Source organism: Panicum virgatum, chromosome 5K (genome assembly GCF_016808335.1).
Source record: "Panicum virgatum strain AP13 chromosome 5K, P.virgatum_v5, whole genome shotgun sequence".
Lineage (NCBI taxonomy): Eukaryota > Viridiplantae > Streptophyta > Magnoliopsida > Poales > Poaceae > Panicum > Panicum virgatum.
In genome coordinates this window covers 24,690,349-24,707,510 of record NC_053140.1, presented here as the reverse complement: position 1 = coordinate 24,707,510, position 17,162 = coordinate 24,690,349, and the positions used below count along the sequence as shown (strand labels likewise).

Sequence of the window (17,162 nt, the reverse complement as noted above, 5' to 3'; positions counted from 1 at the left end):
AAAGGCCCAATAGAAAGCTGCCCAGTTAACTGAACGGCGGAGGCATCCTTCGTCGGATCCGCCATGGCTGCCGCTGCCCCCCTCCTCTCCCTCCTCCTCTTCCTCCTCCTTCTCCCGGCCTCAAATTCCATCTACTGCGACGAAGACGACTGCTACGACCTCCTCGGGTACCATCCCCTTCCTCCCCTCTCCATTCCTTTGTTTTTTTGGTTCCTTCTACCGCTCAAGAATTGGTGCGCGCCTCAGGCTTAAGCAGGACGCGAACGCGTCGGAGATCAAGAAAGCCTACTACAAGCTCTCCCTCAAACAGTGAGTTCCTTCTGCTCTCTTTGTTTCTTTGCCCCTGATTCCGCAGCTCTCCAATTCGACCTGACGCCGACCGTTTCTTATAATGCTCTGTACTGTGCAGCCACCCGGACAAGAACCCCGATCCGGAGTCGCGGAAGCTCTTCGTCAAGATCGCCAATGCTTACGAGGTATGTCCTGGACATTGCTGCCTATTTCGGTCTTGCTTGTAGTTTACATATCTTCCATTCATGGCTGAGCGATTCGTGGTTCCCAAGATCTACTGTCTAATTCCACGCATCGTGGCCATTCGTGCAAGATTTATCACCTGCACTGATATGTGTATGAGGTGCATCTTGAATCTTGCTCAATTAATTATAGTAATCCGGTTATTTGAATTGCTACTCCAAAATGGTCTAGTACGTTAATCTATGAAACCTGCAGTAGGAGCTAATTGAACTTCTGTCATTGATACTTCCTATTTGAGTAAATTGGCAACACTATGCGTAATTTCAGAGTTCCATTTCCCAAATTCATTTACTGTTGTCTGAGATGACATAACCACATCATCTCCTGTTAATTGAGGTGGCTGAAATGTCCTTAAATCTGTATTTCTGCGATAAAATGAGACACCAAATGCTTGGCTCCTCGATATATGTATTTAAATCTGCAATGTGTGATAGTTTGTCCTACGTACTCGTACTCTGTGAAACTTAATCTTAATTTATTTGAGACTTGGTAATGTTAATTTTTTTCTTTGAGGTTTGATTGAAGAATTCATTTTCTCTTAGTGACCAGAGCTGATATGAAATTGACAACAAGCAAGTTATGGTGGCCCATGGCAAGACACCAGAATTGATATTATCCTGGTCATATTGTTTGGCTACTCAAAAGTTACCATCTCTGGAATCTGGATACATAGAGTGTGTTTGGTTGTTGGCCCAGCCTGGCCAGAGTCCTAAGCCTGGTCAGCCTAAGCCTGGGTTCAGAGATGCAATATGGTCATGTTTGGTTGCATGACTAGGGTAAGCTTGGGCCATACATGACTGTGTTTGGTGGACTGGCTTGTGTTGAATATGGTCACCTCTTATTAGCTATGGTAATCTCCACCTCTCTCTCATCCCCACTCTGGTTCTTTTCCTCCAGCCATGAGTTACGTCGCTGCACAAATCAAACGCAACTAGCCCTCCACCAATCAATCCAGCACACAAGGCCCTTCCTAGAATGCAGATCCAAAGCATAGTTTCGAATTGTGGTGGAGGGAAGCTTGATTTCATCAATGACAAGGTTGATTGCAACGACCGGCTGCAACTGAATTGGTATGAGGGAGCGGGAGGTTAAAAAAGAAGCTTAAACCATATATGACCACTCCAGGAAATGAAAGAACATTGAAGAGATAAAAACGCAGATTAGTTCACAAAATAACAAAACAAATTGATAGTCTAGCAACTTGTCACGGTGAAACATTTCATCGAACAGGTAGCCTGCACATGAAAATTGGAAGCTGCCTCCTTCTCCATAACGTCTCCACCACATCCAATCATGAATATGTCGGAGATAACAGCCCAACACTCGTGTCCTCGAAACTGTGGTACTCGGAGTCGGAGAACAGGCTGCTGCGAAAGCCAAGTTAGCCAATTCTATCATCATGAGTTGCTGGAGCGGAGCTCCACTTGGCGCTGCAGCAGTGGCCATGGCCAAGGTGTCTCGTTGTGACGAAGATTCTAACTACCGCAGGGACGATGCTGAGCAGCAAGCGACAGACCATGGGGGGTAGTGGCGGCTCAAGTCCCGAGGTTAGTTGGCCAGTGGGACGAGACAAGCGTGGAGGAGAGGTTCCATGAGTGTGCGGCGAGGAAGGAATCCGACGAGGGAGGCAATGGGGCTGCTGAGGGAGCAGGGATTCACGGACATGCGTGTAGCCTCACTAATGGCCGTCACCTGCATGGCTGGCCTGGTTAAACCCCTTGTACACCCAACTGAACATGTGAAGCCTGCATTGGGCTGACCTGGCTAGGGATTTAGCCAGGCAACCGAACACACCCATATTCGACATAACATTTGCAACTAGCTTGGCATGTTTTTCCAAGTTGTTTAGATGACTTAAAACTTATAAAAACAACATTCATTACAGTTGCCTGTGCAACTTTGTATCACCTTTCTAAAATGGAATTTTAATAAACATTGAAAATAGATCTTGCACGATGAAATTAATTAGTTCGTCTGTGTAGCACATTGCTGTTGACTACTATTTGCATCTTGCCATGCCCTTTGTTTGGTTTGTAAAATTTTGTATCTTTGAATTGCTATTTCCCTCCTAATTTGCCCCCTTCAAATGTTGTTTGGGTCCTGATTTCTTCTATTTTTCTATCCATCAGATTCTGAAAGATGAATCCACTAGGGAGCAGTATGACTATGCCATTGCACATCCGGAGGAGGTAAGCATCCAATCCCTCACTGTCATTAAAAGAACAGTATAACTGTGCTATTATTAACTCTCCGCCATTCCATCAAATGTTTTTTTATTTTCAATAATCAGAAATTAGAAGCATTTTGACTTACAAAAATATACCCACCTTTAGACATCCCTGGTCTGGCTGGTCATGCCCTTTGGCATTGCTTCAAGCTACATCTACCAGATGTCCACATTGACTCTTTATACGAGTGAAGCACACTGCACACTTATTTAGACCCTGAGCTTTTTCAGAAATCAGTAAGCGCATATATTAAAGAGCTAGCCCAATTGTTCCTTATAGTTTCATCCTCAGTATTTGCCAGACATTGTTTCATCCTTATGTGATGTGGGGGAAGCACTACGTACGGCGTGCAAAGAAGGTGGCAGGTTAAAGCCACGGAGATCATCAGTCAGTTTTCAGGATTAGATTTGGTTGTTAAGATTGATTAGCTTGGTTAGTCAGGAAATCAGATAGTTGGTTAGTTTGTTAGGCCTTCGTGGCAGGGTCAGCATCGGGCATATATACCCGGCCGTGTAATCTGAACAATCTTAAGCAATAGAAGTATCTTTCTCCCACCTCTATCTCTTTAAGCGTGGAGCAGGAGGAACTTGATCCCTCTCCTCTATCGTCACCTACCCGGCTAGGTCCTAGCCATCACATTGGTATCAGACGACCAGCGATCCTACGCCATGGGTGACGACGGCAAGAAACCGGCCACGCCGGAATCATTGGCCGAGTTGGAGAAGGAACACCAAGAGCTCATGGCAGCTCTCCTCAAGAAGTTCAACGTCCTCGACACACTCGCCGAATGGCTCGACCGCATCGAGAACACGCAGAAGCAGATGGTTCTGCACGCCCAGGGCCCAGAGCTTCTCCAGCAGCGCAAGGAGGGCCCCCTCGGCAACACGCGCTTCCACAAGTTGGATTTTCCAACGTTTGATGGCACCGGCGATACCCTGCCCTTCCTCAACCGCTGTGAACACTACTCGAGAGTGGCCAGCGCACTCTCGAGGAAGAACAAGTTTGGTTGGCGGCGCTCCATCTCCACGGCTCCGCACAACAATGGTATATGAGGCTGGAGCGAGATGAAGGCATCCCAGCGTTTCTTCACCCTCCTCGACATGCGCTTCGGGCCGCCCATCAGATCCAATCCCCTCAGGGAATTGGCGGCATGCCGGGGCCGCCCATCAGATCCAATCCCCTCGGGGAATTGGCGGCATGCCGGCACTCGGACTCCGTCGCCGACTACCAGGATCGCTTCCTGGCGCTTCTCACCTGTGCCGGTCCTCTCACGGAGGCACAACAAGTCCAGCTATTCATCGCGGGGTTAGGCGAACCTCTCAGCATCAATGTGCAGCTCCTCGGGCCCCAATCTCTGGAGTTGGCCATGAGCTTCGCCTGTTCCTACGAACGCCGCGAACAGTTGGCAGCACCACCGGCGCGCTCCTGACGTGCGACGGCACCATCGCCTCGCGCCATCCTGCCAAGTCCACCGGCCCCGACCTCATCGGGCTCTACATCAGCACTGCCCCAAGGGTCTCTGGCCGCTCCAACCGCGCCTGCAACGGTGACGGTCGCCGGTTGCACTGTGCGCCGCCTCTCGCCGGCCGAATTGGAGGAATGCCGTCGCACCGGCCAGTGCTTCAATTGCGACGAGAAGTACGTGCGCGGGCACAACCGGGTCTGCGCGCGCCTCTTTGTCCTGGAGGTGGCGAACCTCGAGCAGGATCCACCATCGGACGACGACACGTCGCCACTACAGGTCTCGCTGCACGCGATTGCCGGTGTCCGCACCCGCGACACGATGCAGGTGGTCGTGCAACTTGGCAACATCACCATGACGGCCCTCATCGACTCCGGCTCCACCCACAATTTTGTATCCGAGGCGGCGGCGCGCCATACCGGCCTGTGCTTCATCCCCCGCATAGATCTGGCGGCCACGGTCGCCAACGGGGACCGCGTGCGCTGCCCAGTGGTGTTCCGCGACGCCGTGTTCTCCATCGACAACGAGCACTTCCGCGCCGACGTCTACGTTCTACCCTTGGGCGGGTACGACATGGTGCTCGACACCGACTGGCTGGCCACGCTGGGCCCGATCCTCTGGGACTTCGGCCGCCACACCATGTCCCTGTGGCGTTCCAACAGACGCGTACGCTGGCGCGGCGTGCCTGGCCTCGGCAGCGGCCAGATACGTGCCATCCAGGGGCATGACCTGCTCGATCTCCTGCTGGAAGGATTCGCGGACGTCTTCGCGATGCTGATGGGCCTGCCACCGCCCCGCACCAGGGATCACTCCATCCGCCTCCCTGGAACTGCGCCGGTGGCCGTGCGCCCCTACCGGTATCCACAGCTGCAGAAAGACGAGCTAGAACGCCAGTGTCGCGCCATGGAAGAACAAGGCCTCATCCGGCACAGCTCCTCGCCCTTCTCGGCGCCTGTCCTCGTCAAGAAAGCGGACAGCACATGGCGCCTCTGTGTCGACTACAGGGCGTTCAATGAGCGCACAGTCAAGGACAAATTTCCCATCCCGGTGGTCGAAGAACTCCTGGATAAGCTCCATGGTGCCCGATTTTTCACAAAGCTCGATCTCCGCTCCGGTTGAGATGGTTTGGACATCCAATGGAGGCCTCCTGAGGCACCGGTGCGTGACAAGTTGTTTAATGGGGAGAATGAGGGGCCTACCCTTGAGTTAGATGACTCTTTTGACGATACCAACAGACGCTTTGCGAGGAGAATTCAGAAGGCAGAGATCGGGGAGGCTTTGAAGAGGATGAAGGAAGGTAAAGCAATGGGCCCTGATGGTATCCCCATTGAGGTGTGGAGATGTCTAGGTGACAGAGCGATAGTATGGTTAACTAACCTTTTTAACCTCATTTTTCGGTCAAACAAGATGCCTGATGAATGGAGGAGAAGTATATTAGTACTGATCTTCAAAAACAAGGGAGATGTTCAGAGTTGTACTAACTACCGTGGAATTAAGCTGATGAGCCATACGATGAAGCTATGAGAGAGGGTTATCGAGCACCGCCTAAGAAGAGTGACAAGTGTGACCCAAAATCAGTTTCGGTTCATGCCTGGTAGGTCGACCATGGAGGCGATTTTCTTAATACGACAAATGATGGAGAGTTATAGGGAGCAGAAGAAGGACTTGCACATGGTCTTTATTGACCTCGAGAAGGCGTATGACAGTACCGAGAAATGTCATGCGGTGGGCCTTGGAGAAGCACAAAGTCCCAACTAAGTACATTACCCTCATCAAGGATATGTATAAAGATGCGATGACGTTTGTCCGGACATGTGATGACGACACCACTGACTTTTCTATTAACATAGCCCTACATCAGGGGTCAGCATTGAGCCCTTATTTATTTGCTTTGGTGATGGATGAGGTCACAAGGGACATACAAAGTGATATTCCTTGGTGTATGCTCTTTGCTGATGATGTGGTGCTAGTTGATGAGAGTATGGCAGGTGTTAATAGGAAGTTAGAGCTGTGGAGACGTACGTTAGAGTCGAAAGGGTTCAGGCTTAGTAGGACCAAGACTGAGTACATGATGTGCGATTTCAGCGCGACTATGCATGAGGGTGGAGATGTTAGTCTCGATGGGTAAGTGGTGCCCCAGAATGATATTTTTCGGCATTTAGAATTGATGCTACAAAAAGGATGGCGACATTGATGAAGATGGTAGGCATAGAATTTCAGCTGGTTGGTTGAAATGGCGTCAAGCTTCTGGCATCCTCTGTGACAGGAGGGTGCCACAAAAGCTAAAAGGCAAGTTCTATAGGACAGCGATTCGCCCGGCGATGTTATATGGTGCTGAATGTTGGCCCACAAAAAGGCGACATGTGCAGCAACTGAATGTAGCAGAGATGCGGATGTTGCGGTGGTTTTGCGGGCACACAAAAAGGGATAGAGTCCGGAACGAAGTTATTCGGGAAAGGGTAGGGGTGGCACCAATTGAGAAGAAACTTACACAACATTGGTTGAGATGGTTTGGACATATCCAACGGAGGCCTCCTGAGGCGCCGGTGCGTAGTGGGGTTCTAAAGCGTGTCGATAAGATAAAGAGGGGTAGAGGTAGACCTAAACTGACTTGGGACGAGTCGGTTAAGAGAGACATTAAGGATTGGAATATCTCTGAAGAGGTATAGCTTTGGATAGGAGCGCTTGGAGACTAGCTATCAGCATGCCTGAACCGTGACCTTTATGTCTTTTGGGTTTCATCTCTAGCCTACCCCAACTCGCTTGGGACAAAAGGCTATGTTGTTGTTTGTTTGTTTGTTTGTCTCGATCTCCACTCCGGCTATCACCAGGTCTGCATGAATCCGGCAGACATCGCCAAGACGGCCTTCAGAACACATGATGATCTGTATGAGTTCCTCGTCATGCTGTTCGGACTCACCAACGCGCCGGCTACATTCCAGGCGCTGATGAATGATGTGCTGCGGCCTTTCCTGCGCCAGTTCGTGCTTGTCTTCTTCGACGACATATTGATCTACAGCGCATCCTGGGCAGAGCACCTCAGCCACATCCGAGCCGTCCTCGCAGTTCTCCGTGAACACAAGTTGTTCTTGAAGCGTTCCAAGTGCTCTTTTGGGGAGTCGTCCGTGGCATATCTGGGACATGTGGTCTCTGGCAAGGGCGTGGCCATGGACACCAGCAAGGTGCAAGCAATTCTGGACTGGCCTACACCATCTTCTGTTCGTGCTCTATAGGGATTCCTCGGCTTAGTAGGGTATTATCGCTGCTTCATCAAGGCGTTCGGATCCATTGCAGCACCACTCACTGCCCTGCTCAAGAAGGACGCGTTCCGGTGGTCACCTGAGGCCAACGACGCTTTCAAAGTGCTACAGCAAGCTCTGACCATAGCGCCGGTGCTCGCCTTGCCCGATTTCGCCAAACGCTTCACTATTGAGTGCGATGCGTCCGGCTCCGGCATCGGCGCAGTGCTCCACCAGGACGACGGTGCAATTGCCTTCTTTAGCCGCGCGTTCCCTCAAAATCGCGGCCTCGCAGCTTATGAACGCGAGCTCATCGGCCTTGTCCAAGCAGTGCGCCATTGGTGCCCGTACCTTTGGGGCCGCACGTTCGTCGTCCGCACCGACCACCAGCCGCTGAAGTTCATCCTCGACCAACGCCTGGCGACGATCCCACAACATCACTGGGTAAGCAAACTTTTGGGTTTTGATTTCTTAGTGGAGTACAAGCCGGGATGGGCGAACATCGTGGCCGACGCGCTATCGCGTCGCGACGCTGAGACGTCCGCCCTGCATGCGGTGCCTGCGCCGTCCTTCGACCTCTTCACGGTGTTCCGCACGGCGGCAACAGCTGACGAGACCCTGTGCCAACTTCGCGCATGACTGGTGGCCGGCGAGTTGGGAGAACCGTGGCGCCTGGTGGACGGGATGGTAACCTTCAACAACCGTCTCTTCGTGCCCACCACGTTCCCCCTGCTGCCCTCGGTCCTCGCCGCGGCTCACGACGACAATCATGAAGGCGTCCAGCGCACCCTCCATCGACTGCGCCGCGACTTCCACGTGCCGAATGCGCGTGCTGCTGTCTAGGACTTCGTTCGTGCCTGCGTCATCTGCCAATGAAACAAGGTCGAACACCTCTACCCTGCTGGCCTCCTGCAGCCGCTGCTGGTGCCATCGGCGATCTAGCAAGATATCAGCATGGACTTCGTCGAGGCGCTGCCCAAGGTTGGTGGCAAGTCCGTCATCCTCACCGTGGTGGACCGCTTCTCAAAGTATGCACACTTCATTCCGGGGGACACCCGTACACGGCGGAATCGGTGGCGCACGTCTTCTTCGCCGAGGTAGTTCGGCTACATGGCATTCCGACGTCCATTGTCTCGGACCGCGACCTCATGTTCACGTCGGCGTTCTTGAAAGCGCTCTTCGTCGCGCCAAGCTCCAAGCTTCTCATGAGCTCGGCCTTTCACCCACTGACGGACGACCAGATGGAGGCGGTGAACAAGGCGATCGGGATGTACCTCCGCTGCTTGACTAGTGATCGTCCTCGGCAATGGGTTCGCTGGCTTCCGTGGGCTGAGTACGTCTACAACACGGCCTTCCACACCGCGCTCCAGGATACGCCGTTCCGCGTGGTTTATGGCCGGGATCCACCATGTCTGCACTCCTACGAACCAGGTGAAATCAGAGTGGCTGCGGTGGCCCAGAACATGGCGGAATGCGATGCATTCATACAGGATGTGCGTCTACGACTGGAGCAAGCTCAGGCTGTCACGAAGGCCAACTACGATCGTGTTCACCGACCGGTCCAGTTCGCTGTTGGAGATTAGGTTTGGCTGCGTCTCCATCATCGGCCGCATGGTTCGTTGGTGGACTCTTCGCGGCAAGCTGCGCCAGCGATTCTTTGGGCCATATCAAATCACTGAGCAGATTAATGAAGTCGCCTTCTGCCTAGCACTACCGCCTGGAGCTCGCCTGCACAACGCATTTCATGTCGGCCTCCTCAAGAAGTTCGTTGGCTAGCCACCACAGGTTCCCCCCAGCTGTCACCGACGCACAATGGCACCATCGTTGCTGTTCCGGCGAAGGCGCTTAAGTCTTGTCTCTACCGTTCGTCAGGTCTTGATTCAGTGGGACGGTCTTCCTCCGTCTTCGGCTTCTTGGGAAGACCTGGATGCTTTCCGGGACTGTTATCCTTCCTTCCATCTTGAGGACAAGCTGCTGCTCGAGGGGGGGAGTGATGTGATGTGGGGGAAGCACTATGTACGGCGTGCAAAGAAGGTGGCAGGTTAAAGCCACGGAGATCTTCAGCCGGTTTTCAGGATTAGATTTGGTTGTTAAGATTGATTAGCTTGGTTAGTCAGGAAATCAGATAGTTGGTTAGTTTGTTAGGCCTTCGTGGCAGGGTCAGCATCGGGCATATATACCCGGCCGTGTAATCTGAACAATCTTAAGCAATAGAAGTATCTTTCTCCCACCTCTATCTCTTTAAGCGTGGAGCAGGAGGGACTTGATCCCTCTCCTCTATCGTCATCTACCCGGCTAGGTCCTAGCCATCACACCTTACTTGTTAGATTGCTTGTATGTGCTCATATGAACCTAGAAGTTCCATTGGAACCCTGTCAATCTTTTTAGCTGCTAAGCATATCTCACGTTGTTTGTTAAATGTTTCAAAGGAGCAATAGTCAATATTGCTCTTAACATGTTGGAAACACTTATCTCAACGAGACCTTACTTCATCTCATCACAAATATTAGTAATAGCTATAAAAATATATTATCTTAAATGGAAAGAGTTATGGAATTATTTTTTATAATGAATCTAGTAGTGTCAATTTTGTGCTGTCAACTCATAAAATTTTAGATATAGATGGTCAAAGTTAGACCTAGGATGAACTTAGATGGACTTATATGTATGATCAGATGAAATAACCTTTAGGACAGGAAAAAAAAAGGCTTGCATATGTTCGCCCGCATAGTGCCATGTTGGATCTAAAAGCCCAGCGAAGGGGTATGGACCTCTGATGAATCGCATAACAAGTTTAGGGCGCCATATTTCAATTTTGAGAGTTCGTGGACCTAACTAGCACAGTAGGACAAGTTTTAGGACCCCTGGTGTATTTAACTCTTTATTGTCACATATCCTTTTCAAACATTGCTTGCTGGATTGTTTTCTATGTGTTGTATTGTAAACCTAATGACCTTGTTATATTAGTAGCTAGCATAGCAAGTGCTTTAAATAGCAGCTGGCCAGCTATGGTTGCGCTTCTGGGCTCCTGGATGCTAGGTTATGTGGTTTACTCACTGATACATCTATGAGAGCTATTCTCACTGTGCAAATACCAGTCTAGTATAGTCTGGCTTGGATAGCAAAAATAGCCGATGTTATGCTACATGCACTAGTTTAGCTTATTACACGTCCAACATATTTATATGCTATATCTAGATTATTCGTTAGCTGAATTAGTTTTCTAACTCAAAGATTTGTCATGGGCTTAAGTTTGATTTTGAGAATACATAGATATGCCCTTTTCTCAAAAATATTTATTTATATTAAACAGACCTATCCTCTTTTTTTTTAAAAAAAAATGGATACATATTACCTGAGAACCAGAGCATTTGAATTCAGGCATCGTGTGCTGCTCCCAAATAATTTATTCCAATTTAAGCAATTTCCCCAAGATTTCATATTCAACAATTATAAAGATAAAATCTAATTAAGATTTGTTCATAACATATGTGCACTGTTACTGACAGTCAATTGTGCATATTATTTATTGGTCATTTCAGGTTTTTTACAACACAGCTCAGTACTATAGGGCGTACTATGGACATAAAACGGTTCGATTTTTTGTATCCATAAAAAGTTTGTGCAGAAATTGTTCTCCATAAATTTGATAGTGTTGCAACTAACTGAACGCCTGTCTGCATAGGATCCGCGTGCTGTGTTGATTGGTCTTCTTCTAATCGTCTCAGCATTTCAGTACATAAATCAGCTGACAAGGTATAACCAGGTATGGGCATGGAATGAGAATGCAAATATAAGGTTGTCAATGTTTTAGCTGTGAATTCCTATTGGTTACAATTGTCCTTTTCTATTTTCAGGTTTTCAACCTTATTTCTGCTAAACCTTTTACCATCTCAATGTTCCCGGCATTTAAAGTTTAAAATCGTAAACATTATTTTGATATTGGAAAACATAGTATTGTGACTTGACCAAATTTTGGTGTAATTTGATACAGTTTGCTCATACTTTCATAATTTTATTTAGTTCCTGTAAGCTTCTAGAGTAACTTTTAACTTTTTCTCTAATCAATATTGATTTTGAAGAAACCATATGTTTCCTTGGGAAGCTTTGCGATTAGAGAACTGTCTTATACATTGTTTATCGCTATATGCTCAACTATCATGACTGCCAACATAAAACGTATAGTCACGTATCCTTTGCTCATTTACAATATAGAGACACAACCAAGTGTGTGATCATTACATCACAATAGAATAGTGGTGCAAACATTGAAAGTCTAGTGCCCTTATTGCAGGCCATAGAAAGTGTCAAGCAAACTCCTGCTTACAGAAATAGGTTAAAAGCATTGGAGTTTGAGCGAACAGGAGGAATTGCTAGCAAAAAGAAGGGTCACAAGCAGATGGATAAGTAAGAACCGATAAGCTTGATTTCCTTTCTGGCATATTTTGTTGAGTCAAGGCTGCATTTGTTCTATTCTATTTATCGGGTACTTTGAAGAGATGCAAAAGTTTAAAGGCATGTGTTTTGCATATTTTCACATTGATATTGGATTTCTCTTTTAATAAAAAGGTTTGATAGATTCCTCGCTTTTCAATTTCTTTGTTATCTAAACATGATGTTTTTTGGAAAGATACATGTTGATACTATTAGATATAGCTGTAATTGTGCTTTCCATGGATACGTTGATTCCTTTCCTTGTATACAAAAGCCTATTCGCTATATATACAAAATGTCACCCCACCTCATTTGGTGTGGTGTTGCACAAATCACTCATCCTACATAGCATCATGAGGTTCTGGGTTTGCATGTTAAATTTTCTCTGTACTGCAACTCCCTCTATTTTTAGTTTAGAGGCATATTTTTTTTTTGTCACGCCACTAAGGTAGCTAATGTGACCAAATTGGCCTCATTAATTCTTAAGAATGCATGCAGCTGTGTTCTCTGTGTTGCCTTGTTTTCTGCATATAGTCACGCAGGTCACCAGGTATTAATGAGTCCATAGCATACACGCGTATGAGATATTGCCAGTTGCTTTGGAAGAATCAAATTTCATTGCATGCACATGGAGTTAGTTGGGGGTATAGATGTCCATCAGCACTTTGTAAACTGAACAGCCAACAGAAAATAAAAGGCCTTCTAAATCTGAATGGTTCGAGTATATTTATGTGCGGTCTTTCACTTATTTTTTTTCTTGAACACTGGTCTTTCACTTAAGAAAGGTGAAAGGTATTCCCTACTGACTAATTTTCTGTCATGAACCAGCTTTTGTTTAGTTTCTGGTACTGGGTATGAATGGCTTTCTTTCTTAAAGTTGTTTTGCCTTTGTGGTGTAGGAAGGTCGAAGAAGCCGTTAGTAATGAAGTTGAATTGCAAATCCATGGTGTTGAGAAACCATCTGTCTGGAGGCTCTATGGTGTCCAATTTATACTTTTACCCTACTTCATTGGCAAGGCCAGTTCATGTCTTCTAAATTTGTGTGTTTGAGCTGACCAACTTGCCCCCCCCCCCCCCCCCCCCCCCCCCCCCCGCGCAGCTTTAGCCTTTTGGACTTGGTTGCTCTTGTTTAGAAAGTTTGACATGAAGCATACTGACTGAATTGCATGCAACTTTCTTGTGGCAGGTGCTTACTTGGGAGATTTGTTGGTTTTGGAGATACCGGGTAAAGAAATTACCATATGCATGGGAGGATGCTTGCTACTTGACTCAGACTTCACTCAAGATACCTGCCAGTACATGGAAAAATATTGGTAATTTACAATTTCATCAAACAAATGTGGGATTCGGTTGTGGGTGAGGTTATGGTGGCAAACGTTGTACAAGGGGCAGTATCCTGGATATCGGCAACTGAATTTCTCTGTGTGGCCAAGGAGACTATATGCTAATGGCACAACCAGAGTGGGATATGCTAAAATAATGATGCTTAACCAGTATAGGTGGCTTGCTTAAATACCATGGTATAACTTGAACCGGAAGTGCTAACAAATAAACATGATACACCCCACTTCTGAGAAGGCCCCAACTTACTGAGATTAGGCTGTTGGGGCTTGAGGGGCTTTGGCTGTGCCCTGTGCTTGCCTCTTCCTCCAGTTCATTTTGTGGCAGTGCAGATTCTGTTACCAATTAGTTAAACGTGCCCTGTGGTCCTTGTTCCATGGGACATCACTGGGTACAAAAGAACGATATCTTTCCATTTTACATGGTAGATGCGCGTATCATGCATTACCCGCTGCTGGATTTTGGTTGCTGACACATCTTTTTGGTACTCAGTGTTGGCATGTCCCATTGTGCTGTTTTCCAAAAGGTTAGGATAACTAATGGATGTAATTTTAGAAATAAAAACTTCATTGGTGTAGTACAGAATGTATTCCTAATATCCAAATAATTACCATGTAGTCATGCCAACTACTTAACTGGCTGAGCATGGGACTTGATGGTTGGAAAGCCTAAGGCACTTATCAGTGTGACCAAGCTGCATACTTTTCATATCGTTACTGAGAAAAGTAACCTAACATTCGAATTTGCTTGCATTCATGGAATGATGATAGCCTGTGCTCATATGTTGTGTGTTTCAGATGAGTCGAGGAAGGAGGACCTTGTGACAAGACGCCTTTGGGAGAAGAGCAACATGGAGAGGTACATCGCAGAGACAAGGAAGGAATCAAAGCGTAGGAGGTAGCTGTATAACTTCTTTTTGACCTGATGTTACGAGGAGGTCTTGACAACACAGCATGTAGAACAACATGTTGGAGTGGAAGAGGTAACACAAAGATGATTCAGGCTTTAAGTTCACTGACGGCGGATCGTGTTAGGGGAGGAACCAAACAGTACTGTTAATTTGTCAAAGCGTCATAGAGGGGGTTGTGATCTTCAGGAAGTGCCAACGGTACAGAACAAAGAATCAGAGCAGAGCAGTTTTGTTACTGTTTGAAAGAGACTAATCACATCTTTGAACGTGTAGGGTAAATCCATATAATTTCACAGAGGATATTTATTTCTTTTTTCAAAATAATTTGTGGGCTACTGTAATAGAAATTAATACGGAAGAGCATCTATATAACCTATATAGATGCACCCCACTAAGAGTCATTAACTTTATTTCTCTCAGCATGCAAGCTATCCACGTCATACACCACATCACCATTCACTAAGACCATTTATTTCTTACATCGATTTTTTGTGACTAATAGCATCTATGCGTGCAACTTATTAGTGTTTACGAGTACTACACTATAAAATTTCTACATGGAGGATCAATTATTTAAGAGCCATTCTCAACAAAATAAATATGTTTTCATATATAATGTCATTAACAAAAGAATGTTGCCATTCAATCATTTTAGTATTTCTATTTTCAAATTTCAACTTAAAATTCTATTTAAAAAATTTCCGCAGCAACGCGCGGGGTATCACCAAGTTCATACAATACAAGTGTACTCTCTCTATATTGTAAAATACAAGTGTACTCCCTCTATATTATAAAGGTAAAGGAAGTTGTTTTGAGTTTGTTTTAAATCAAACATTTTATACTTTGACTATAAATAATTTTTTGGTTGAATTTGAAAATATGAAAGTGATGTAAGTAGATTCATCTTGTTCCTCCTCCCGTCCCCCAGCTTGCATGCACAGATCGCGCTCCTGCGTCTTCTGCGGCATCGGCGTTCAGCGGCGGCAGCATGGTTCCGGCCTCCCCTTCTGGGCGCGTTTAGTTCCCAAAAATTTTCACCCAAAAATTTTCATCTCTCCTTTAAACACATGTATGAAGCACTAAATGTAATTAAATAACAAAACTAATTACACAGTTTGGATGTACATGACGAGACGAATCTTTTAAGTCTAATTAGTGTATGATTAGCCATAAGTGCTACAGTAACCAACATATGCTAATGATGCGGTCAAAGGCCTCAAAAGATTCGTCTCGCGGTTTCCGAGTGAGTACTGAAATTAGTTTTTTAATTAGTGTCCGAAAAATCCTCCCGACATCTGGTCAAAGGAATGATGTGACAACCAAAAATTTTTGGTTTTGCAACTAAACGCGCCCTCTGTCGGCGGCGGCAACAGGTGCGGCCTCCTCCCTCCCCCATCCTTGCGTTTTGTGCGGCGGTTAAAAGTATGGCGGCGATGCCGTGGCCTCCAATCCAAATTGGAAACGAATTGTAAGTGGGCTGGGATCAAAATTCCATTTACCTTTAGGTAGTGAAGTGATATCTCTATTTTCGTTGCTGCAATGAGTGGCGGCTGTACTTGCAACGATCTGGGTGTGATGGCGTTTGGTGGCATGGTGTGCTGATGACGTTTTTTTTTCTTTCATTGTCCTGATGATCACACAGCAGGTGTGGTGACGGCCATCGCGTCGCATCGCTGCCTGGACAACGGCTGGCAACACTGGCGGACCCAGTGGGTGGCCAGGTATGCTGTGGCATACCCTAAGCCAGCACTTCTCTTTTTAATGTATTTTTTGACTGTGATTAATAAAATTTGAAGTACAACTTGATAATTATATTGATGACACTAGACATGAGGACATTTTTATAGGTCTTACCAATTTTGTTGACCTCTCAGTTCTAGTTCAAATTGGGAGGCATAAGGTTTATGATATGGTTTACAATCTTCTAAAATTGGTCTTGCTTCTACTGGTGGCAATATTTTTTTCAAAGCCAACTTTTCACTAGTACAGATCCAAAAGCACTTTCTTCTACTTTTACTGGCTTTTGGCCATACAAATTACCCACTTGCCATTGATTATGTAGATACCGATTTGTATTCTTTTTTTACGTCGCTCTCTCCTCCCTCTCGCGACCACTTCCTCGGCGCCCCCCACCTCCCCTCACGCCAGTGCACCAAAAGCCTTGTCCGGCGGGTGCGCGGCCCTGCTCTGATGAGCGCGCGTCTCTGCCCTCATCATCATTGAGGCTCCGCGCCCTCCCCACGCCGCTCCCCTCGCTCCCTCTTGAGGGCCGCATCGGGATGATTGTGGATGATATGTGGGTTCCCTTAGCAGTTTTCTGATAAAAAAATATAGCTGTCCAACCAAATGGCCTTCTGATTTTCACAGTTGTTTTTCCATGGCCCACAGCTCACAACAACTTTTCCAAAAGTCACAGCACAACCAAACACACCTTTAATGTGCTTCTACTATTTATATTGTAATCTATGCAAATATTGAACCTAATTACATGTATACCAAATTGCTCGTGAAATTTTTTATTGTGCATCGAATTTTTTTAGATTGTACCGAATACCGACATGGCATATCCTAAGTTTCAATCCCAGATCCGCCACTGGCTGGCAAGTTCCAGGATCACCGGTTAGGCCTAGGCTTTCCCGCTCTCGAGGACAAGGGGATCAGTACAGCCAATGTTGGAGCATAGTTAGAGAGCCCAGTTGTGATATTTCACGGCTGCTAGCTGCTGATCACAGTTCTTTTTCCGTGTATGTGGATACACATGCTTTTCTTTTGGTTGAAGAGTCTTGGTACTCTGAAAATTTGTGCAGCGTCCTTCTCCATTGCTGGCCTCCATATACATGCCTTGTGCATGCCATTTGTTCGATGAAATGTATCAGTGAAATAGCTAAGTTGTGTACTTGTGTACCAATCATCCATTCATCTCTATCCAAAACAATCTGTGCGGAAACAACATATTATCCCTGCCTTGCTGGCTTGCTCTAATTCCTCCCTCCTGCTAGCTCATTGTTATTAAT

At 46.7% G+C, this 17,162-nt stretch overlaps 1 protein-coding gene across 3 annotated transcripts; it reads left to right on the top strand.

The window, feature by feature from the left end:
- LOC120706984 (dnaJ protein ERDJ7) lies at window positions 1-14,570 on the top strand. Of its 3 annotated transcripts, none has more exons than XR_005688617.1 (10): window positions 1-167; window positions 247-309; window positions 410-476; window positions 2,664-2,723; window positions 11,006-11,056; window positions 11,149-11,229; window positions 11,758-11,870; window positions 12,797-12,937; window positions 13,084-13,210; window positions 14,036-14,570. XR_005688617.1 is itself a non-coding variant. In XM_039991739.1 (10 exons), exons 1-10 carry the CDS (start codon window positions 64-66, stop codon window positions 14,137-14,139), a joined length of 888 nt encoding a protein of 295 aa, XP_039847673.1. In that variant the 5' UTR covers window positions 1-63; the 3' UTR covers window positions 14,140-14,570. The 3 variants fall into 3 exon arrangements, 2 of the variants coding, with proteins under 2 accessions (XP_039847673.1, XP_039847674.1); XM_039991739.1 differs by having other exon boundaries at window positions 12,797-12,914; XM_039991740.1 differs by lacking the exon at window positions 1-167 and adding an exon at window positions 1,077-1,384 and having other exon boundaries at window positions 241-309; window positions 12,797-12,914.
- The last annotated feature ends 2,592 nt before the right edge of the window (window positions 14,571-17,162 follow it).